The sequence below is a fragment of the Nesoenas mayeri genome (assembly GCF_963082525.1).
Source record: "Nesoenas mayeri genome assembly, chromosome: 8".
NCBI classification, from domain to species: domain Eukaryota; kingdom Metazoa; phylum Chordata; class Aves; order Columbiformes; family Columbidae; genus Nesoenas; species Nesoenas mayeri.
In genome coordinates, this window is record NC_137554.1 from 12,240,973 (window position 1) to 12,266,167 (window position 25,195).

A 25,195-nucleotide genomic window follows, 5' to 3' on the forward strand; every position below is an offset into this window, starting at 1 on the left:
ACAAAGAAAATAAAAGATACCGGGAACACTAGCCTGTTAAAAACTATTCAGGCTAGTCAAGACAGGAGACTGTGTTATATGGAGTACACAAATGCACCTGACCCAAATTAAAGGTGTTTGGGTATAGGATGGGGTTTATGTCCAGTAGATTTAGCTTATTAGGATTGCGTTTCACTGTTTTTTAGAAGTAAAAGAATAAAAAATTCTGGTTTCACTTGAAGCAAGTTTGGTCTGTACAGTCACGGAGTTTAAGCTGTTGATGGTCTAGACGAATGATGAAAGGCATCTTTAAAAAAAAACCTGGCTGATGGTGTCTTCTGGAGACAAGCAATGTGAGGAGATGGCAGATTGCATTAGAACTTGTAATAGAATGTTTTAATGCTGTGGGCTGCATTGTTTGTGTATCACTTAACATGGATTTGAAATAAATAGTATTTTGTATCATGGCAGCTACTTCCTATTGCAATTTATTTTGATAGCTAAGTTCTCTTACTTAGGATTTCTGAGAGCTGTGAGGTCGTACACTCCTGGTTTTTACATTTCATTTAACTTGTGTGATCAGGTCTTAAATTGGAAAGAAATAACTGCAAACACTGCAGAAGGAAGGTAGCTGTTAATAACTTGAGTAGGGAAAATATCACATCAACATTTAAATAATACATTACCAAAAAAAGAATCTTGCTTTTCTTGTTTTTCTTGTTCTGTATGAAGCAGAAGGAGGGAAAGAAGGAGCGAGCAATGGTGGACAGAGTGTTTATTGCAAGAATATGTCGAATCCTGAAAATAATGGTCCCTAGAACACTTTGTAAAGAGGTAAGTGTTGCCTGCAGCAACACGTAAAAATGAGCATTTTTGTAATCAAGTTTTCTTTCATAATTGCATCAGAATTTAAACAGAAGCATATACCTTACTCAAATAGGACTAAATTGTACTATATGTTTAAAAATAGCAACATATTACTATAAATATCTATGTGTATGTTCAATTGTTAGATCACTAAAAAGTTGCAGTCTGCTTTCAATTACAAGAATAAGCCATTTACTGTCAACTAATAACTACTACTGTAGTATATCTTTTAAAAGGGCATCCAGGTTTTGTTTGATGCAAGGTAGTACACTTCTCTGTGCAAATGCTTCCTCTCTTTGAATCGCATGCTGTTCATCCATAACTTTGCTTTTTTAAGTTATATCTAGCCAGCCCTCATTAGAAAGTGAATTTGTCGAAAAGTCTGTTAGCATCATTTTAGGAAAGCTATGCAGAGTAGAATTTAGCACGATAAAAGTGTTTGCCTCAGAATCTTTCTCATGCTTTCCAGGACACTTAAGTCTTTGGTTTTGTTTTGTTTTTTTCTTAAAGAACATTAGTTGAGCTTGGAACTTAAGTGATGAACCGCAGTATGTCAGAACTTTGGCATACATCAGGCACAATAGCAGTAAATTCCAGTGCACAGAATGTAGAGCAAGCACGGCACCAGCTGGTGTGGAAGAGCAGGGGCCTTTGGCAGCTTGTTCACAAAAACAAAGTTCAGGGAAGGTGGAAGCACGGGTGGGAATGTGGAAATGCCTCTGAGAGCTGGCAGAGCTGGCCTCTGTCATCTTCAAAAGGTCATGGCCGTCATAAAGGTTACTAATAATCCTCCCCAAAACCCAAACATCCATCTTCAAAAACAAGCATACTGGAAGCTATAGGCTGGTCAGCCTCACAATATTCCTAGTAAGGCTGTGAGCAAACCCTCCTGCAAGCCAACTCCAGCCACATGGAGGACAAAAAGGTGATTGCAAACAACCAGCCAGGATTCATGAACAGCAGATTATGCCTTACTAACCCGATTGCCTTCAGTGGTGAGATGACTGGCTGTGTGCCTAAGGGAAGAACAGAGGATGTTGAATACTTGGATTTTAGTGAGACCTTGAGCCTGAGGTCTCCCCTGGTATCCTGACAGAAAAACTGATGACTGAATAGTAAGGTGGATGGAAAACTGGCTGCACTGTTGGGCTTAAAGTTTTTTGATGAATGGTACAAGGTCTGACTGGTGCCTGGTTGCTGTAGCCCTATTCTGAGTGGGGAGTTAGAGCAGGTGACCTGCAAGGTCCCTTGCGGCCTCTATGACCCTGTGGCAGAAAAGTGTCTCAGAACAGCAGTAACTTCTTTACCCCAGTAACCCTCCATCTTATGTGTCTGGTGTATCAACCAACTACACCTTTTTAAAAGACAAAAGTTCTTCATAAAATTGTAATCAGTATTCTATTACAAATATTGTTTGCTGTTGCGTTTCCTGCTAAGTAATAAAATATTACGTTAGCTAGGGTAACAGGGTAATACCTTTCTGCTAGATACGGTCGGACCACTTTCTAGAAAAAGTGGTGAATTTTTATCCATGTTTTAACTGTTGCTCTTCTGGTTTTGTTCTAGACAGGTTATTTGCTGCTTATTGCTGTGATGCTGGTAGTCCGCACGTATTGTGATATCTGGATGATTCAAAATGGAACAGTCATTGAAAGGTATCTATAACCTTGTTATTTTTAAACATTCTTTCTTGTGTTTAACGGGGAAAGTAATCTGTCAGAACACATATTCAGACCATTTACAGCTTGCTTATTTATACGAAACAGTTGGAAAACTGGTATAGTTGCAATTTTGGGGGAAGGGGGATCCCTATATTTTTCTGAAAGGAAAAATATTAATTTTTAATCAACTCTTCTGCTGCTGTTGGACACAACTTTATTTTTTTAACCAAAGTTTACTTATTAAATGTTTTTTTGTTATTTTGGTCACATTTTGTACACATTTTGAAGACTCTAAATCTTATGTTGATCTAAACATCTAAGAGAGCACTTCAGTGGTTCTGTGGTTCATAGTGGTTCTGTGGCATAGACTCAGCCATTTTGTTTGGATATCAAGGCTGTTACTTCTTGCTACTGAGCTGTTTGCTGTTTAGATTGATAAACACAATGCTTTCAGTCTTAATACTTTAGAAAGTGTTTCCTAGACCTCTGATTATTTTTGTTGCTCTTGTTGCTGATTGAAACAAGTCAGAATTTCTCAAAGTGTCGTTCAAAATGATATGTATTTCAAGAGAGACCTTCAGTGCTTTATAGAATGGAAGGACTGCTTTATTTCTCTCTTGTGAGAATCGGTGAAAGCAAAGAAGGAACTGCTATTCTGTGACCATGAAATTCTGAGCCCTTAACACAGACAGTTACTGCAGGAGCAGAAGGCAGATAATTGCTTTGTCTGTCACCACTTAACTTAGAGAAATCTATGACACTTGGTCCTACAGCTAATACTACAGATTTCCACAATGATTTTTTTTTTTCTCTGTGTGGTCCACTTAAGACATGCTAGTTTATACTTCATTTTTCTTGTAACTAACTCTTAGCTGATGGTCATTTACAGTGCAATCATTGGTCGCAGCAGAAAAGATTTCAAGAAATACTTGTTCAACTTCATCGCTGCAATGCCTGCTGTAAGTGCTTTTCTTGTGCCAGCCAACTAGTAGTAAGTATTTCAAATGTAAATTAATAATTTCAGGAAGAGACCTCAAATGAGTGTCTTAAACCCCATTGAAATTAGTTGTTTTACATGCAGGTGTGTATTAAGATACATTTCATTTTCTGCCATCAGTGTGTGGGAGACTTCATCAGCATGTTTCCCTATTTGCAACTATTTTTCTGAGATGTTTTGGTCTTCAGATTGCTTTTGTTGATGGCGATTTTGATTTATAGCTTAGTGTACCATCTGTAGTACTGCATAACATCATCTTATGGACTGGATGATGCTTCAGCATGCTAGGTGTGGGATTCTTTTGGCACCATTGAAGATGAACATTTCTTCTTAGTCTTTAGTTTTTATATTTCTTACAGCTACTTCTGAGATGTGTTATGGTTTTTTTTCCCCACCTTTTAACTTTCCTTCAGCTTGTCAACATCTCTGACTTGCACCAGAGGTGATAAATAATACATTATCTATTATTACCTAATGTACCTGCTTTACAATAGATTTAAAAGCCAATTAAGCAATTAAGGTAGTGATTGTCAAACGGGGGCTCTTTCCTGGAGCTTATCAGAAGAGTTGAAGATATGCAAGTTTTATATTAAATCTTTTGATCCACTGGGAACTGGTGTTTTCAAAAATGTAGACAGAAACTTAATCTGTGGTCGTGCAGACACTAAATGGTTTGATTTAGGTGTGTTAAGAGTATTATTGACTTTAAGGGGAGAATTCACCTGTTCTGAAGTGTTTGCACAATCTATACTGCAAACTGATCTAAGTATAGTAAATCTCGTTAGCTAAATATTGAAATACTGTCTCTTATTTTAGATTTCTTTAGTGAATAACTTTCTGAAGTATGGTCTAAATGAATTGAAACTTTGCTTCCGAGTAAGGCTTACCAAATACCTCTACGAGGAATATCTTAAGTAAGTAACACATTTTTAATGTCTAAGGGGTTTAAAAAAGAAATTGATTAAAATCAAACAAAATTGATTTAAGTGCGTAGTAAAAAGGTAGCAAGGTGCTTAGTAGGTAAGGTGTACTGTGTAGAAAAGACTTTTGATTGCAATTAACTTGCTGTTTAGGATGAGTGGCTTATCCAGGTTGTACATGGCACAGGTACAAAGATAGCAAAGTTGGCTCAGTTAGGAAAAACAATAATGCACTGTACTGCTTCCATTACTGGGTCAGGTCCCAAAGTTCTTCAGTTGCTTTCATGTAGGGCTAATAATCCTGCAGACTGAATAGGGAGCATGAGCTTGAGAAGCTGCTTATATCCTTCTGCATTCAATTTTGGTTCTCAGGTGTGTTGATGCAGAGTTTGTGAGGGTGCAGCAGCAGTACATAGAGCAGCATGGGCCTGAGCTTCAGCAAGACATCCTGGAGCCTAAGCTGCTCAGAAGGGTTTAATGTGGATCTGATCAGGCAGAAGCACTAGCTATGTAGACTCCATACAGTCATTTAATATTTGCGCTACTTGCCATTTCAGTTGTATGAAGCAGAGGGTTGCAGTTATTTGAGACCCTGGACAATGAATTTTTCCCTGCTACTTAGCTATTGTTTTGTTTCAGAGGTTATACGTACTACAAAATGGGAAATCTGGACAACAGAATAGCTAATCCAGATCAACTGCTTACACAGGATGTGGAAAAATTCTGTAACAGTGTCGTGGACCTGTACTCGAACCTTAGCAAGGTAAGACTTTTCAGAGAGATCTTGGAGTAATAGCTGTGGATGTTTAGGGCTCAAAATAATTGCTTGCATTTATATGTGTATTGCTTGAAGTATGGTACTAAAACAAATGTTTATGGTATTGTTTCACAGTCTGTGGTTTCCATGACCTCTGCAAAAGCACTGTTGTGAATTGTTATAATTTGAATTAAATTTTCTGTTAAAGAAATTAGCACATTATTTTTCAGATGAGCAGTGATAATTATGGTTTCTCAGCTAGTTAGATTTCAGAAAAAAACCTAATGGCTAGCTTTTATTTATATATAAAAATTATTTTGGGTAGGGAAGTGTGGTTGAGTAAGCATTTCCCTCTGTTTCTGGTGCAAATTATAGGTGTTTTAGTTAATGGAGCAGAATACTGTTGAAATTTTAGACTAGTTTTTTATGCTACGTTGTTCACACAAGCAGAAGTATAAAGCAAAATACAAGTTGAATTATTCAAAAACTTCTGGCTAAAAAATGTGGAGTTCAGCTGCTCTGGCTTTGAGAGGGTATGTGGAACAGGATGCTTTCCAATCGGAATATTGCTTCTGTCAGGTGCATAGCCAACTATATGGCATTATTCTGCTCAGTGTTTCTCACAATTATTTCAGTCAGGAATTAATCTTTGGGTGTAATCCAACTTTGCTTAGTGAGTGTTGTTACAGACCTAAAATGGTGAATCACTTTATTATCTGGTATGTACTTTATCTGAAGATGATGACAGTTTTATGTTCAGTTCAATTGAGTGAATATTTTTAGGAAAATGTGTCTGAGATTCCTTTTGGTTTAGCATTTGGCTTGTAAAATAGGTTAACCAGTGTTGTGTTTTTAACGCAGAGCTGTAACTGGTCTTGGAGTGGTTGGTGGTTTCTGGACTATTTTGTATTTGTGTTGTGCTGGTATTCTAATGCTTTTTTTCTATGCTTTTCTTACAGCCCTTCCTGGATATAGTTTTGTATATCTTCAAGCTAACAAGTGCAATAGGAGCTCAGGTAAATTAAGTGATGTTTTTAGCAATTTTCCTTTCTTTGGTTATAGACTTGTACCTCTTTGGAGTGTGAGGAAGACTTGAGGTATTAATTATAGATTCTTCCATTATTTGAAGGGGTATACTGAAAATATGCTTTTACACTTAATGTATTGTATGATTCAGTGCTCTCTGTCTTGAGGCAAGCAAAATAAAAAACAGAATTCACAGGCATTTGATCAACTATTTTAAGGAAAAAAAGGAAGTCCTTTGTTTTCTTCTAGCATTTTCTCGGGAATCCCGTTTAGTACAGTACCCTTCTGGCTGCTTTTGTCTGGTGTGACTTCCATTTAAGGGAGACAATAAGTTTTCTGTTTCTTTGCAGGCTCTTTTTTCTAGGCTTAGCTGAGCCTGGGTAACTTTTCCAGTCTTAGATGTCTTCGCATTGCTTTCTGTAAGACTGATTAATAGTTATTATTGGCAGTTTGTGCCAAATTCAGTTTATGCCTTGGTTTTATGCCGTGCCACTCTTCAGGAATACTTAAGCTGTTTGGGAGCCCTCATCCATTGCAGGTTAAGATCCAGAAGAATAAAATCCCTACTAGGACTGCGTGAGAGCAGCGGGAAATGTGTTGGAGATGAATGGGTCAAAGAAGGGAATGGGATTGAAATTTGACTGCTCTGACAACAATGTAGCAAATATACAGAAAAAGAAGTAGATAGAAATGAAGCAGAGGAAATCAGCAAGAACCAGAAAATTATTAAGGAAACAAGCTAGAGCAGTGGAGCATGGAGATCGCACTGGGTGATGAGAAAAACTTAATTAGAAGGTGAGGATGGGAAGGTCATCTGGGGACAGAGAATTAGTAAGAATAGTGAAACAGTATCTACAGCACAAAAGAAAGGAATGTACTGAGAGCTACAAAAAGAATTGAATTGGTAACAAACACATGGGAGGTGAAAATCAAGGAATTCATGCTTTTCTGCTATTTTGGGTAGAGATGTTGCAATTTGAGACCATCTAGATGGTAAGCTTTTGTTCTTTTTTGATATTCACAGGGTCCAGCTAGCATGATGGCATACTTGATTGTTTCGGGGTTTTTCCTTACACGTTTAAGGAGACCAATTGGCAAGATGACTATTGTAGAACAAAAATATGAAGGGGAGTACAGATATGTCAACTCACGGCTTATTACAAACAGGTATAGATTTACTTGGATAGCAAGGTATAAGTGACAAAGTAATACTGCGGTGTAAATGGAAGCTGTATGTTAAAATACATTCAGAAAGTGTGATGCTATCAGTTCTGAGCAAAGTGTTCGCATGTTTATGCAGATTATTATTAATTGATTCATACATGCATTATATTGCTAATTCAAAAGACAAACTAGCTGGGTTAAATAAGCTTCACTCTTGTGAGAAAGTACAAACTATTATTTCATAAGGTAACTGAAAGAACTATATTGTGGTTTATGACTGACTTTTTCAAAGACTGTCTTTAACAAAATGAAGTTGCATTATTTGTGGTTGTTTTTTGTTTGTTTGTTTTTAGTGAAGAAATAGCTTTTTATAATGGAAACTTGAGAGAAAAACAGACTATTCACAAAACCTTCCGTAAACTGGTAAGACTTTTTATCTTCTAAAACATTTCAAGCAAAACTTCAATTAATGTTATCATGGTGATTCTTGACATATATGAATAGAAATTGAATTATAGTGCCTTGGTGTTTATGCTGCTACAGTCATCAGATTTAAAAATAAGTTAGCAGGCGATAAGCAGAACAGAAATTTCTGGTAGAATGGTCTTTGTCTCTGTAAAATAATAGTAAAACAGGTACTGATATAGTTTGACCTTTTGTCTTCTGTAACTTACCAGGTGGAGCATTTGCATAATTTCATCCTGTTCCGGTTCTCTATGGGTTTCATTGATACTATTATTGCCAAATGTAAGTGGTTGTCCAGTGCTAACGGACTGTTACAAATAACAAAGTGCTAAACTTCTTGCATGAGAACTCTGTTTTTTCTTATTGCTTCAATTAATGTGTAGCTTAATATTTCCTCTTAAACTGCAGACCTTGCCACTGTAGTTGGGTACCTGGTTGTTAGTCGTCCATTTTTGAACCTGTCTGATCCTCGTCATCTGAACAGTACTCATGCAGAACTTTTGGAGGTAAATAGAACAGAATTAAAACCATTTCCTGAATTTAAATTTTGTTAGTCTACACAAATAAACTTTCTTCTGCTCTAGGATTACTACCAAAGTGGAAGAATGTTACTGAGAATGTCTCAGGCTTTGGGCAGAATAGTCCTAGCAGGCCGTGAAATGACCAGATTGGCTGGGTAAGTGTAATAGTGGTTGTGTAAAATGTCTTTCTTAAAGTTATGTTATTGCTGTTTCTCATCTCATTTTGAGAAACTGACTGTAGAATTAAAACAAATTGAGCTTGTGTGCTTTGTTTATTGCATTAGCAGATATTTGGCTATAACAGGAAAAGGTTCTTCTAAATATTGTAAACATTGGACAACCTCAGTGCAACTCTAAAGTGTAAACATTCTGTTTCTGTGCTGGGTTGGGTAACTTTGTCATTTTAGCAATTTAACAGAGTATTCATTAGAGCTTCTATGGATTACTAAAACTTCTAAAGATTAATTGCTTATAGGAATTTTTTTTTTTTTTAGTTTCACAGCTCGAATTACAGAATTAATGCAGGTTCTGAAGGACCTGAATAGTGGCAAATATCAGCGTACGATGATATCACAAGAAAAAGGTAGATGTGACATCATATGAAACGTGCATCTCTATGTAGTGCTCCAGTGTCTAATACTTTTTTCTTCATTTAAGATGCAGATAGAAATCAAGCTTTGCCTTTGATACCCGGATCTGGAGAAATTATCAACACTGATAACCTTATAAAGTATGTTTAAAATTTTTCCACAGCTTCAATATTTTTAATATAGTCTGGCTTTTAAGTCTTTCCTTCTGTCACTAGTAATAGTAGTTTTAATGCCCATTATTACAATATGCAATTTCTCTTGTGCTATAGTTTATGTACAAATAATTCCACCTCACTCCCACTCAGCATTTCTATTCTGAAAGTGGATCCTTGTCCTCTCCTGTTAGCAGGAGACATAATATGCTCTCCAGACTTGGCCCTTTTGGTAACATTTCTTGCTGTCCTTTGGAATATGACTTCCCAGACCATTTTGTTAACATTTTTTCAAATTTCTTCTTAGAAATATGTTGGCTGTAGATTTTATTCCATGATACAATTCAACTGTAAAAACTGGGGGCAAGTCTGTATGCAGTTTCAAAATATTAGCTTGTATTTCGCTATGCTTGGACAGTTCAGCGATGTACTCAAGTAGCAGTCAATTCATCAGTTCTTTTCAGTGTGAGGAACATTGACGTTGTAGTACTACTTAAAAGCATAAAGTAAAGCCAGTTAAGAGATTAAATAGCCTTGATCAGATAAATGTGGAAAGCAGATAGTGGAGCAGAGGGGAAAGGGGAGAGGGAAGAGGAAAAAAATGGTAGAGGTATTTTTATTATTCAAAATAAAAACATGGGCAAGGTGAGCAGAGAAGTAATTCATTGTGTATCTTACAACTGATGGAATACACATCTGCTAGCAGGTTTAAAATGAAGCGCTAGGTTTATACCCACAGGATGTCTGGGAGACCAAAGTCTTAGAAGGATTCGGAAAAATATGAAGAGAAAAAAATCTAGGTATTTGTTGAACATTAAGAAACTACTTTTGGTTCAAGAAGTGCCTTAGCTGTTAATGATTGGAAAGCGGGATAGTGTACTGAGTGAAGTACTGCTGGAGTCTTGCCTTATTCCTTAAATGTCTGAGTAGGGACGCTGTGTTGGCTGCTTTTAGGCAACTGGGCTTTGTTTTTGTCTTGCAATGCAAATAGGTTTGATCATGTTCCATTGGTGACACCTAATCGAGATGTTTTGATTCAAGACCTTAACTTTGAGGTAAGTTTTTTTAATATAACAGAAAACTGTATTCATAGACAATTTTTAAAGTGACGATGATAGTTTTGGAGGTAATCTGATATATAAAAAAATGAGTAAACATAAATGGAGAGGTGTTTATATGATATGCTTAAATTAGAACAAAATTAATTGTCATATTAATTTAAAAAAAAAAAAAGGTAATAAGCTGTTTTCCCAAAAATGTTTTGATTGTTACGAGTGTTTTCTTCCAGCTGCAGTTGGTGCTAAACTAGTTGGAAAAAAATATTGGTGGAAATTACCCATTGTAATGTCAGAAAGTACTATGTACAAGCCTATGACTTATTGTTTGTGGAAGCTTTCAACTACTTCCTCACTACACTTCTCTAGTGTTGGTTTTGCATTTTTAGGTTCAATCTGGTGCAAATGTTCTGATTTGTGGGCCAAATGGGTGTGGCAAGAGCTCACTTTTTCGTGTTCTTGGTGAGGTAAGGGAACTTTCCTAAATAAATGAGGGGGAATCCAAAGCACTGTTGTAATTGGACTTTTTGGTCAACTTTAAACCTTTTTCATGTTGCAGTTGTGGCCTTTGTTTGGTGGGCGTTTAACAAAACCTGTAAGAGGGAAGTTGTTCTATGTTCCCCAGGTGAGGCTAAGTACATTAATTGACAATAGTGTTCTCTTTCTTCCTCCTTTGACTATGTTTAGAAATATTTGACATACCTTTTTGTTTCCAACTCTATCTCAGAGACCATATATGACTCTTGGAACTCTCAGAGATCAAGTTATATATCCAGATACTTTAGAAGATCAGAGAAAGAAAGGGATTTCTGACCAGGTAATGATAAGTAGTTAATTCACCCTTTGTCTTGCTTAAGATGAGTAATGCTTCAGATGTAAAAATACTGAAATTGCTAGTAAAAACACTGCATTTAGTTTGTTTTTAATATTTATCAAGGTTGATAGTACACCAGCGTAATAGTGTAACCCTTTATAGTCTTTTTCAATAATTTCTTTATTAAATTCACGTAAGCTCTATTTGTCATTCCTCTTTCAATTGAAGGTGCTGAAGGAGTACTTGGATAACGTCCAGCTGGGTCCAATCTTGGAACGTGAAGGGGGCTGGGATAGTGTTCAGGATTGGATGGATGTCCTCAGCGGGGGAGAAAAACAGAGAATGGCAGTATGTCTCAAAAGCTTAAATACTTAACAAATACAGAACACAGGTTGAAAATGTAATCTAAATTGTAAGCGACTGTTGGTTTTAACTAAAAATTAATATTTTACTTAAAGAAGAACCCCCTAAAATGTGTAATATCTGCATACTGAGAAAACAACCTAAACCAGTGCCTGTTGTACTCACAATTTAATTGGAAATGTTGACCTTTTACTACACCTTACACTTTAATTATATAAACAGAAGTTCTAGAACAATTGTTTTTTAAGAAAAAAAAAAAGGATAGATAGTTAACAGCTATTGGATTTTCAGGCTTCAGTGGGTGCCAACTTAGAAGAAATTCCCTTCCCACAGTAAATCTTTGGACACTAATTCTTAGTTTAACTTTTAACACTGCATTATTGGTTGTAGTTCTGTATCCACAGTAGCTTTTTGGTTTGCATTTCAGATGGCAAGATTATTTTATCATAAGCCTCAGTTTGCAATTCTGGATGAGTGCACCAGTGCTGTTAGCGTTGATGTAGAAGGCTACATTTACAGCCACTGCCGAAAGGTAAGCTCTCTGTTTCTAGAATTATACCTCTGTGCATTAACAGGAAACCTAAAATGATACAAGACACGCTCTTCCTTATGCCTACTGCAGATCACAAACCAAACAAACAATAAAAACAACTTAGAAGGGCATGCACGCACCCTTTATGCACACTAGAATTCAATAATGTTTTGTAGTCTCCAGGCAATTTAGACGTACATGTAGCCTCTTACTAACTGGTAACCTTGGTTTTCAAGATAAACTCTTAGAATGTCAAGCGAAGATCAATTAATCTAAAATTTTACACGTTTTTGTTTTTTGAGATGTTTCTTTTGCTTGGGCAACAGAAATGAAAGGCTGGAAATAAACATTTCCATCTACTTTAAGATATGAAAAGCCAAGCACTATAGGAAAACATGATATTAAATATGGTTTTCTTTTTGCTTTCCTTTTTATACTCACCTTTTTAGATTCCACATACTGCAATGTGAAATATCAGTAAGATTTAATTTCACACCCCTAGCCTGGGAAGGAATGGACTTGAAATAACATTAATTATTGAGTAGCAGTGTTCTCAGAATGGTAATGGAGCAAAGCTGTGCGTCCGTTGAAATATGTACTTGAAACTTGAAGTGAGAACTTAGGGAGCCTTCAGTGTAGTAAATTGACACTAGATGAGGACTCTGCAGAATGGTCATTATTTCTTGAACTAATGTTGCGACATTCATACTAGTATTCTGACAAATTTCTGTTTCACATATACTTGTTATTCTGTTAACTTTAATGTTCATTTGTACTTTTGTGTTGGAGTTACTGTTGCCAAGTGACTAATCATGTTCTTGAAAAACTGAACTCCCAGTTGAGCTGTTGTTGCAGAAAGAGAAAAACTTACCCTCTTTTGTTGTCAGAGTCATTTTCATAGAATCATAGGTTGGAAGGGACCTCAGGATCGTAATTAACCAAGTTGCATGGAAACAGAGGAAGATTATTCACCTTCAAAGTGTCACTTTACATTTATAATTAACTAATAGCATTTGTGGGTTTGACTCTTTTTGCTGTTGAAGTAGACTGCTCTTAATCACCAGGTTTTGTTGTTTTACCTACCTCCTACTTTACCTCCTTTGCCCAGTTTATTCTACATTTTGCCAAATCATTAGGAGTAAAAGAAAAGTGAAAACAATTAAAAATATAAATCCCTCTTATAATGCCTAACCTATGAGAAAAATTAACTGCTTTATTGTGTGCATTTTTTTCATGTAGGTTGGCATCACTCTCTTCACTGTCTCCCACAGAAAGTCGCTCTGGAAACATCATGATGTATGTAGTCTCTGCTTTTGCTAAGGATATCTGTAGGTAGAAGGGGTTTTGGTGTTTGCCTTTCTATTAAATTGACTTTACAGTTTGAGGTGTTCTCATACCCTAATAGGCTGTGTTCTGGTTTTTTATGTTAAAAAGTTTTACTTTCATAATCCAGTTGCACTATTTGAAATATTCTTAGACTTCTAGTTATGAAGGAAAAAGTAACCAAAAATCCTTAAATGTAAAAATGTAAAAGTAGCCTCAAAAATATGAAAGGCTCGCTAGACGCTTAAGTCTTTTTTTTTGGTGTCAAAAAAATCCCTTTAACTAGAATCTGGTAAACAGCGTGGACTTTTTGCTTTCAAGGTGCCTAATATATCTATGCATTAAAAAAGTTTATCTTGAATATATGGACTTCTTTTTTTCCAAACTAAGTTTTTACTATCGTAATTACTTTTTATGCAGACAGACTGTATGTATGGGAAAAATACTGAATAATACACAGGGATGAACATGTGCCTTATGTATATTGTCACAAAACCCAAGACAGGAGTGTTAAATCAAGGTGTGCCCATTAGCAGACTGATGGATGATATGAACAAAAACAGTTTACCTTTTTTTTTCCGGAGGCAGTTGAATTTAATGAAACATGATGTGAGAGAAGCTTACTCCCCAGCTAGCTGAGCTTAAGATTTTGCATAAGAACTACTTCAGAATATAACTTATTTAGGAATGTATAGACCTGGTAATTTTAAGGTGGCTGATAACGTATGTTCTTTTATTTCAGTTTTACTTGCATATGGACGGCAGAGGGAACTACGAGTTCAAGAAAATAACGGAAGACACAGTTGAATTCGGATCTTAACTCATGAACTGAACTGCTACAGAGATGAACTGCCACAGATACTGGTGATTACAGGAAATGCGTAGAATGACAGACATTGTACAATAAAACTACTCAGCTTGTTTTTTAAACAAATTAACTAGGATAACCCAAAACAAACTGTTAAGCATTTACTTTTATGTAGGATATTGATAATTGTGTATATGTTGGTTTAATTATTGATATGTACTAAGAATGTCCTTATTCTTGTGGTTTAAAAACCTGCCTAAATTAAATTGGGCTTAAATCAGTGTAACCCGATTCATCCTGGGATGCAAACCATTTGAAATCAGTTGATTTGACTTTTGTAGACCTTCTTTCCCTTCAGTGAAAAGCCCTGTTAAAATTAGGGTTGCTACCTCTCTTCTTCCTGCAAAGCAGTCTTGGATTTTTGCTCTGTTCTATGCATATTTCCGAGTTATCTCACACGGTGCAGGACATTTCCCCACCTTCAGATCTGTGCTCTGTTAAATGAAAGAGCCTTTTCCTTGACCAACCTTTGTCATTTAGCCAATACACACTTGCTGATAAAGGATGGACTGAACCTAAAAGACAGAAGTAGTTCCTTCTGCTTAAAAAATTAAGCTTGGTCTTTGCTGGGTTTCAGATTATTTTTAACATCTATCCGTCCATACAATTCTCTCTTCTGCTCAGCAATCCTATTCTCTACCAATTTAGTAAGAGCTTCATCCATCCCCCCACTCCAGCTGTCCTTTTTCTGTCAGAGAAATACTTTGGTAATGAAGAGTCCAGAGGAGGCTGAGGGAGGAAAGGACTGGAGAAAAAGCAAAGTTTTGTTCCATGTGTCAAACAGTCTGTGTGTGTTTTCAGCTCTGAGGAGACAAATGGCTCCCACAGTAGAAACAGAGAAAAGAATATGGGTCCAGTCGTTCTCCTCTGGAAATCAGGAGGGGTTAGAATGGACTCAAAAATGTTCATCTGTGAAACAGCAGACTGTTGCCTGTCCTCTGTGTGTTCAGTCCTGTAATACAGCAGTTGCTTTTTCCAAGTTCTTCCTTTTTTCCCTCTTCAAAAACTGAGATCTCCTTGTGGTTTTAGCTGCCCTTCAGATCTGAGCTTAAAAGTAAGTGATAATGGTAATTCCTGCTTGGACTTCTGGGCTGCGAAGCCTGAAGTTATGCTTTCATCGTTCACATTTATTCTCTTGTTTGTTATGAGGTTTCTTGATTTCTGATACAAATTATTCACCAGTGATTCTTGTTGTTGTCTAAGGATCTCTGGGCCCTGTTCATTTTCTTGTTCCAGCTGCCAAATCTCTTTGAAGAAACCAAGCTTTGAAAATCATTTACTGTAGCTGTTTTTTTCATACAGATGATTACTGTGATTGCCATATGAATTTGACATAAATGCAGCAAGGTGATTTTTGTGATCAGAGAATAGGAAAGTATTAAACAATCACTGTTTAGACTTTAAAACGAAAATTTACAATACCTGTTACACAGTGAAGGTCTACTAGATTTTTAGTGTTCCATATAAAATATAATGTAGGAATGTACTACATGAAGGCATGCATAAAATATGCAATAAATCTGTTCTCTGCGCATCTTTATTAAGGATCTAGATTAAATACAGAGCCAACTTTTTCTAAAATGGATAGGTACTTAAATGCACCACTGTCTGTTAATTTTTACCCAATTTGATTAGTTATCATCGTTCACATTGAAATTGCTACCTGTTATTATTTTTCCTTTAATCATAGTTCTTGCCCATACCTGTCAGTACTACTGTTTTTTCGTAGTACTCAAATGCAAACCACTCTCCTGGTGTAAGAATCTTGTGACCACAGGAGATTCACAGTATAATGCAGCAATGAAAATCAAAAAAGCCTCTCTGAAGTGTTCCGTATTCAAGAGAATAAAGTACCAGAATAAGTTTTTGTGCTTGGTCCACAAGAAGGCAAATAGATATCTCATCTCATCTTACTAATTGTTTTTCTGTTCATTGATTCTCACATCAGCCATAACATAGCATGGAGCAGCATGCTGTATGTGAGGTGGTCGTCTTTTTTTAATTGTAACCGTGAAAATAGGTATGCCAGATAGCTATTTCTTTTCTTTTGTGAAAGTTCTCAGCACAAAGGCAACTTCTTCTCTTGGAAGGGATGTTTTAGTAGCCTTATAGAAAGACAAAAACAAATATCTCTAAAATGAGAAAGTTGCTGTTACCCTTGTGACTAGGGCAGGCTTTGCAGTGGGATAGTGAACTTGGGATACTTTAATGTATTTTTAACACTAACAAACAAAACAAGCTGACACTTATATAGCAACTCGGCAGCCAATCCCAAGGTACTTCACAATTGACTTGGTTAATAACAGATTTTTGTGTAATCGCAGATTTATTTTAAAAACTAAAACAAAACAAAAAAATCCAACTGCATAACCAAGGAGGAATAGCTTTGCCTTTAGATGCCATGAAGTTCTTTGAAACTGAGGATCCTAGTATTACCTTGGGGCCAGGACTTAGTGTTTCTAAATAGACTGGAAGGAAAGAAAAATACTCTTCTGTGCTTGTAAGAGAAGCGTATAAAGAAAGCATTAAAAAGAATGATGGCTTAGAATTTTATTCTTAAAAGGCCTTACATTAAAGTATTTTGAGATAGACTTGGTCTAATGAAAGATTGTAAACAATCTAATGAAAATGATCCAAGTCTCAGGTCTGTTGCAGAATTGCACTGTGATACTGTATTTTAGCTGTTAGTTCTTCTTAATACTATAAGCTGGAAATTTGCAAATTGGAATTCTGAACTATCTTAGTAAGACAAAGTACTGATGAATATTTTCAGTCTCAAACTGTTGGTGCTTTGAAGATGGTACTGGTAATAGTCAGATGACTGCATTTCAACAGTGGTGGGAAACATTCCTGTATGCAAATACTGTAAAGTGTTTTGGAGGGGGAAATGGCGCTAAATAAATGTAAGACATTAAGTGCCTCTGAAATAATAATAAATCTAAAGATAAAATGTATGTAGGCTTTTTATGTTTCTTGATGATGCGACTAGGAATTTTGTAACAACACAGTGAATGTACTCAACAAATCTCAAGTTACTTAATGAGCCCAATTGGCTTGTGTTCAGCTTATATAGCCCGTAATACTGTCTGAAATTCACCCTGGAATCAGCCAGATGATGCCATCCAGTTGTAGGCTTAACAGAAAACATGGGCTGAATGCTTGAAGGTATGTACTTAGAGCAATTGGATTGTACATGCATTAATCTGTTCTAAGCCTGCACTGATTCTGACCTCTCCTCTCTCTCCTTTGTCCGCTGGCCACCTCTTTTACCTTCAAGGTTATTGATTTTAGAAGGGTGCGGACCTGAATAAGGTTAGCACAATATCAGTACTAGATGCGGAAATGATTTTGAGTGCTCCTTAATCTTTGTGCCTTGAGAAAAATGGGATAATCACTCTCCACCTTTATTGTACTTCTGTTTTTAATGTGATTAGGTTATGCTTAAATGAACTGATTTCAAGGGTCTTCTCTTGTGATCAGGGTTTTCTAGTGCTAATTAGTACTAATTTTTCCTTCTCTTGTCTGAGATGAGTTGTGCAACACGTGTGTTGTGTAGCATTCTTAAAGGGTAGAGCTCCCTTTGAATGGAAGTTCCTCAACCATGGATGCAGGCTAAAAATATAGTTGTCATTCTTCTTAGCTGGTGAGCTAGAGAGAAAAAGAAATGAAGTTCTGTGTGGATGTGATCTTTAATACCTAAATTTAATATTTAGAGTGGTGTGAAGTCTGTTACTTGTTCAGCTCTGGGCTCTCAGCTGCCCATTTCATTCCAAGTGCTTGGTTTGTGTGCCTCAACACTTCAGTCCTTGCTTATGTAGAGGAAAAAACATCAGTTCCTGAAAGAGAACTAAAACCACGGAGCAGCAGATTCAAACTCCTTTTCAAGGATCAATCCATCATCTTCTGAGGATGTCTGGTAGCCTTGGCCTAGTATTTCTGAAGGTTTAATGAAGCTCCAGACAGCTGCCCTCTCTCAGAAAAAATTAAGTCCTCTTGATATGAAGACTATTTTTTGGGGGTGAGGTGATGGTGCTTTCTACAGCACTGGCATGGGTCTGGGATAAGGTGCGAGGGGAACAGAACATCACTCTAAACCTTGTCCCCTTCCATCCCCAGTGCAAAACATGCTTCACTGCATAGTGGCTGTATTGTTCTTATCAAAAAAACACAGCAGGAGACGCTCACTAAAATCCAACCTGCCTCTAAGACTTGTAATTCTTCTGGGAAAAATTGGCATCTTAAGCTACATCCTGGGCAGTACGTGTGTTGTGGGGGGATCTTGCCTGAACGAAGTGGAGCCACTACTCCAATCTATCCACAGTAGACATGAGCAGCTGGACAGCCCAAATAGAAGGTTACTTTAGCACCATTTGAAAGTGACTTGTGCTGTAAGAAAATTCTGGATGTACTGCTGCTTTGTTAGCTCTGTGCTGTGTACTGGAGAAGATGACTAGTGAGAAACAAAGCAGCATACAGTGCTACCATGATGCTTATTTGACAGGCTTTTAAAGTAAATCACATCTAGTATTGACAACATAAATGACTTATTGTGCTCCTGCAAAATAGGGAATTCAGTCTTCATGTTTCTTAAATCTATAAAGAAGAAATATCCCATGGATTAGGACAGGAGAGAAAGAACTAATTCAGTGATCCTTGCACAGGATTCAGCTCTTTGCAGACTCAGCATGTACCAGTGCATCACCTAATCTTCTGAAGTGGTCTAGAAATGTGAAAAACCATCAAGATGTCCTACCATCAACATAGGATTTAAAAATCCATTATTAAAATGTCTATATAATTGTCATACATACTTTGAGATGACGTAGAAATGTCCGTGATAATGATTTCCTGAAATCCAACTGTGAAAAATAGTAGGGAGACAAAGTTACCTTGGATTTATAGAAAAAAATAAACCACAAATTTTGCCTGTCAAGAAGAAGATCAACAGTGTGCAAGTGCCAATTTCTGCTTATAAAGCTGCTGTTCTTTTCATGAGCATAGAATGAGGTTTCTTGGTTTTATGAATCAGTGATGTGCAATTGTTTTGGGAGGAGGTTGGGTGTTTTTTCCCCTCCACATATTGTGGTTCCAGGCTCTTGCTATTGTGCTGGATACAGTCTGATTTTTATTAACAATGCCTTAAACTTGACCTGAAGTTTAGAATTGCAGGACACATTACAGATTCCTGTAATATGTATGTTTGTATGTTCTGATGAAACCCATCCTGCCATGCGCATTCAAACGTAACATGAAAACTGGTTTCATCTTGAAACAGAATATAGCTAAGCTTGATTAGCAAGAAAGCAATTTGTCTTTTAACATAAAAACTTTTGAAACATGTTATCTTCGAAGTTGCTCAGCCATCTTTGAACTGCTGCTTCGTTCTATTTCCTTATATGCAAAAGCGGAGCCAGATGACAGGCAGCCTGGAACTTCACAGACAGAAGCTGTCTTAAGGGAATAATTTGAAAAATATGACATACAGGGTTTAAATAGAAATAATATGCCTGGACATCTGGTGAAATTCTGTGGGGACTGACTGTGGAAACTCAAGACATTTTGCCAGTGATCCTGCGGGGAATGAAACAGTGCAAGAATAATCATCCAACTGGCATTTTAAAATAGAGAAAGGAACTTGGACACTCCAATTCTGTGGAGTGTTATCTTCCACAAACCAGGCTTAACAATCACAATCTCTCTCACACTGTTTAGAAACCTCACGCTTGGTGACCTTTGGGAAGTCTAAACCATAAAGATTCAATACAATGGCTTTTACTGGCAAAGGGAGCGCTTGTGCTGTAGTGCCCAGCCCTGTTCACCGCTTTGCTTGTCCACAAACCACCATCCTTATTCCCCACCCATCCCTCATTCTGGGAAACAAGTGGCATCCACAGATGATGCTGCACCAAAATAGAACACAACTGGAAAAATGAGGTCAATGCTGTCTGGACAAAACTAAGAGCGCTCAGATTGGTTTACTTGGGTAGAAATAGGGAACTCCACCTACATGACTGAGCAAATTTTTTGCATTAAAATAACCTCAGAGTTCAGCACATATCACAGCTAATTTTTTAAACTTGATTATAGAAAATATGGAGAATACTGCTCTGGAAAATATACTCCATGTATATAATTGAAGAGACATTCTTCTGTGTAGCCAAATATACCCTTCATTTCCTTAGACTGAATGGTTTGATGCAAGCAGGTACTAAAACCCATTTGACTGATTTTAATTGTTGTGAATCATAGCAAGGTAAGTAGTGTGAAGATGCTCTCTAAAATAAAGTAGCCTTTATTTACTTTATTGTGGTATTCTAGCGTGGAAATGTATTGACACAAAAGCAACAGCTACAAACAGCTGTGTCAGAAGTTGCTGATGTGACAGACTTAGTAGAAGACTGAGATATAATGGAAGTACTATAGAAGGGCTGATAAGCTGATGTATTTGGGAAAATAATGGTTAAAAAGAAAGCGTGTGCTGGAGGCTTCTTAAAACTCGGGTGCAATCTGAGATATTGCAACAGAACTTGTCTGGAAAGCCAGGAACCATTAGCAAATTTTTTTGGAACTTAGTAAGGAACTAAGGGCAAGGTCAAATCTACATCTACACATTGACATTGTCTTTTGTTAACCCACAAATAATAACTAGATAACAAACAATTTAAAGTAGTTTTTTTCTTTTTGTTGTTATTGTTTTAAAATTAGAATAGCTGTACTATTCTAACTTAGTTAGTACTATACTATAGTTAGTACTATATATTCTAATTTACCTAGTACTATAGTAGTACTAAGTAGAGAATTTTGAAAAAGCTGCATGAGATTAGTGCTTCAATATTCAGGAAAATCATTCTTCGTGTGTTACCTTGGTAAACTTCCCCTGGGGCACTGGGGTGCATTGTGCCAGTGGGATAGAAGGGACTCGAATAGGCGGGGCTGACAGATGGTAGTAGTTCCTGCATATCTCATGTATTTTATTGTCCCTGATGTTGTTGTGTAGTACAGTGACCTGCCTGAGAGTCATGGGACCCTCACCTGCGACCTGTTTCAAATTCTTGTGTCTGTGCCTCTAGAGTGGAAGGTCATTCCCTCAAATGCCTTTTTTTTGGGTTGCTTTTTTGAGACAAGCTCAGAACTCAAAGCACGTAAAGCCTAAAATAGCCCGTTACAAACACAGCTGCATTCCAGCTATTCCTACCCGTGCCTTTCTTTTCCCTGCTGCTGACAGCAAGTTATCACAGTTCCAAACATAGCTTGTACTTCAACATAACTTGGCTTTTTACAGCTCAGTTTATGCTGTGTGCAGTAGTAACACATTTTCTAGTGCTCCTAGAAGGCTTCAGTCCCTTCTCTGAGGTTCTCAGGCTGTTTTCTAAGAGTTAAAAGGGCAGCAAGAAGAATCTGTTTTCTGTTTGAAGCATACCGAGGAAAGAAAATCTGGTAAGAAGCTTAACATTCAGTGTGAAAATCTCCTAATTCTGAGCTACTCCTGAGTTTTCCGAGACTAAAAGAGAACTTTGTCAGGAGAAGGAAGTATGGTTTTGTGTGGGCTTTAATACCATAATGCAAACAATAGGTAAAGAAGTACTTGTTGCTGCCAGCTGGATTATTAACTGTGCCTTGTTTCCAGTGGTGCTTTAAAACAGGACAAGACACGGTTTGTTATAACCCAAGATCCCCAGAGATCCTGGCAGAGGGAAACAGACTGAGTGGAAGACAGGGAGTGTGTCCAGGGGGGAGAGCTGCCCCTGGCCCTTCCTATCTGATCTTGATGAGCTGTTCAAACTGGCTGTTTCTCTTCATTATTAGGGAAGAGAAGATCTAACAAATTTCACATGCACTTTTCTTTCAAATTGTAGTGAAATGAGGATTCAAACTGCATATCTGTGTACTAGCCATTTGAATTGTTAACATACTGCTTATGCCTTGCTTTGCCGCTTGGGGTCACCTTTTGTAGTCGCAAGAAACCTAACGGCAGATGCGCAGCTGCAGAATGGATGGAGAGGCGGCTCACCGAGGGCAGGTTGTGCCTGCAGCGCTCCCGCTCCGAATGGCAGCGCCAAGAGCAAAGGGGGAACAGGTCTGGGCATGGTTCCACTACTCTAACAATAGCTGCAGCAGCGACAGGCCATGGTATGTTTGCACCCTTTGTGCTTTCTGGAAGCACATCATCATGTTATGAATAAAGTGGAAAGATGGGAAATGCGGTTATCATCTCTGTGGAGATGTATGTATTTGGTGTAAACAGTTGGTAAAGTATGAAGGCAGCAGAGGGAAAACCTGGGATGTACTCTTTAAAAACAAATAAACCGAAAAAAAACCCACACCCACACAAACACCATTTTTTCCCCTGGAATAATGAGTATTTTTAAAATTTAACTTGTCATTCCAGCTCCTTCACTGCACTAGATTTTTAATTGAGTTATGTGATTACTGAAGAACTAATTAAAAAACTATCATGTGATCTCATTGGGAAAATATCTATTCAGAGGAAGGAGGTTTTTAATTTAACCTCTTTTGATGAAATAGTTTTGTGAATATATTCATGTCTGAGTACTTTGCTATTTAAATATTTCTTGAACTAATAAGGTAGAAGATTTGAAAATAAAAATAGAAGAAAACACATCAGTGAGGATAGCTGACATCTGGAACTGTGAATATTCTTTGAGTTCAGATTAATAACTTCATGGCTAATTAAAGAAGCCACTAAAACATTAATATTTAAATGTAATTAAGTGCACAGAGAAAGGCACTCAGAGCAGTGCTAGCAAATACTCTGGGAGTTATTGATCCAGTTACAGTGACCTAGGGAAGCTGTAGACAGTAAAAAAAGGAAGGAGCAGAATGTTGTGAGCTTCTTGCAGGAGCAAATCACTGAAGCATGTCACTAACAGGGCACAAACTTTGACAAGATGAGAAACAGGCACAACTCCTGGAATTGGATATGTGAAACAGGAACTGGCTGTAAAAGCCCTGGAGACAGTGAACACGGCTGTGTCATTATTCCCAGGTGCTGGCAGGTTTTACTGGAAGAAATAGTCCCCAAGGCACATCTTTGTATGAACTTGCTTAACTGAGCTACAGTTAGAAACTGAGGAATTACAAGAAAAGAGGTTCCTGCAGGGACCTTGTGGGAGGTACAGAAGTGGGCTGTATGGGCCGAATGCCTCCAGAAGGAGCAGAAGGATCTCACTAGCGGGAAGACTTCTCATTGTAAGGCGGAAGGAAGAGGAGTTTCACAGCACATCTGTCCTGGTAATTAGGCCAGAACTTTTATAAATGTCCTGCTATAGAGCGCTGGAGGGGACACACCAGCAATCAAGGAAAGGGCGGCTTCTGTGACAACTTCTCCTTGTCAAGGGAATGGGCGAACTGGTCGTGGTGAATAACGCCACACCTAATGTTTGTGGAAAGATTTTCAGCTGGCTGGTTCCTGCTTCTGGCCTGTCTAGCAGGTGTTCTTTTTTGTTTTTCTTGTCTTCCTCAAACATTAACACCAAGTGTTCTCTGTTCCCCAGTGACATACAGGCTATGGGAAGCTTGGCTATTCCCACGTGGATCAATACTGTGTAATTAGAAGACTACTCTGTTGACTCTTGGTTCTAGTGCTGTAAAAAGCCCACTCCTGGGTGTTACAAGGTTCTGAAACTGTGTAGCAATCACTACTAACCTGCAAAATCATCAGCATTACAAAACTGAACTAAGAAGGTGATCTGTCACAGCTGTTTATTTTCACTTAATGCAGAAACTCTTTGTCCTGAGTTGCCACATAAACAGTGATCCAAGTTAAGCTTATAATCACATTCTTATTACATGCCTCTCAGCAGCAGCATTCTCACAGTGGAAAGCTGAGTCTGCTAGAAATAAATTAGCTAAGCTGCTTGCTGCTGTATCTATCATATATGCACTTGTGAAGTCCTGTACAGTTGTTCATTTTAAGTAATGGTAGTAATTTTCCTGTCTGTAATGCTTTTAGGGCTGGCAGAATAGTAACAGAACAATACCAGCCTTTATTCACTCACATGAAGAAGAATGCGGTTTTAAAGCAGTGCTATAAAACGAAAGTGCCTTATTACAGTAGGCAGTGTTACCTAGTCATTTGTATAAGGAGAGAACACAAGTACTGCATCAGGGAACTGCACAAGTGTTTTTATCCACATGAAATAGCCTGATACCTTCTTCTGCAAGAGATGACAAGAAGCAAAGTAGAACATGGAATCGGGAGCATCAGTAGGAACACACTTGCTTACAGAAACCTGCTTAGAAGGTAAGCTGGGGAGCTTAGGTGCGTAGGAAAAGCCTTCCCTCTCTCACATCGATTCCCTGGGTGGCTGGCTCTGTCTTGAATCAGTACAGTACTGAAGTGGCCACATGTGTTGTAGATAGGATCTAGTCTTTCTCCCTAGTGACAATACCCTTTATTCAACAACTCCTTTTGCCCACCCTGATACTCTGAGAAAACTGAATCCCTGCATAAAATATTTTGCGTGGGCTCAGTACACTGGCTCAAAGGATAATGCTTCCGGAAGTTTGCAATAAAAAGCCTGTCTCTCAACTGTCTCCACAAACAGCAAAAAAACCTCTTTGAAATAGGATCTGCGAGCCCCGTGACTCCGGTTACTCAGCATTGTTGGACCGTAACATCCTGCAGCTAGGGAACAGAAGCACTTCAGGTTTCCAGAACTTGTGCAGTAGTGGATCATTCTTACGTTGTTCAAGACACTTGTTTGCATTTCTATGGGCATTCTTTATTTATTTATTTTAATAAAAACAACATTCATATTCAGCACAAACCAAAAATCTCTTAAGTAATGAAGCATGATTTATAATATCATTCTATGTAGTTCATGACAATCAGCTGTGTGGCCTAGTTTAATAAAAGCTTTGCTGTAACCTACAGGCTTTTCTTCTCCTGTGAGCTCTTCCCTTTTCTCAGCTTGGCACTGAATGAAGCTGAGGAAGCAGAACACCACAGGGAAGAGAAGTGATGATGACAACCTTGGAACGTTTTAAAGTTTACTCCCACAGGCTCTTGTATTTTTGATTGCTGTTGTAAGATTCCTCTTCCATATAAGGCTTATGCATCAGCAGAAAATGCATTAAACATTTATTGCACAGTATTAAGTAAACAGGGGTCTTTTTGA

At 37.6% G+C, this 25,195-nt stretch overlaps 1 protein-coding gene across 1 annotated transcript; it reads left to right on the plus strand.

The window, feature by feature from the left end:
- Positions 1-719: 719 nt before the first annotated feature.
- ABCD3 (ATP binding cassette subfamily D member 3) lies at positions 720-16,559 on the plus strand. The gene is made up of 21 exons (XM_080348979.1): positions 720-813; positions 2,413-2,501; positions 3,397-3,466; positions 4,321-4,418; positions 5,064-5,187; positions 6,141-6,197; positions 7,232-7,374; positions 7,725-7,794; positions 8,049-8,118; positions 8,245-8,342; positions 8,421-8,512; positions 8,852-8,940; positions 9,015-9,087; positions 10,091-10,154; positions 10,544-10,621; positions 10,714-10,779; positions 10,882-10,971; positions 11,197-11,316; positions 11,759-11,863; positions 13,103-13,159; positions 13,929-16,559. The coding sequence occupies exons 1-21, from the start codon at positions 739-741 to the stop codon at positions 14,004-14,006; spliced, it is 1,806 nt and encodes a 601-aa protein (XP_080205105.1). The 5' UTR covers positions 720-738; the 3' UTR covers positions 14,007-16,559.
- The last annotated feature ends 8,636 nt before the right edge of the window (positions 16,560-25,195 follow it).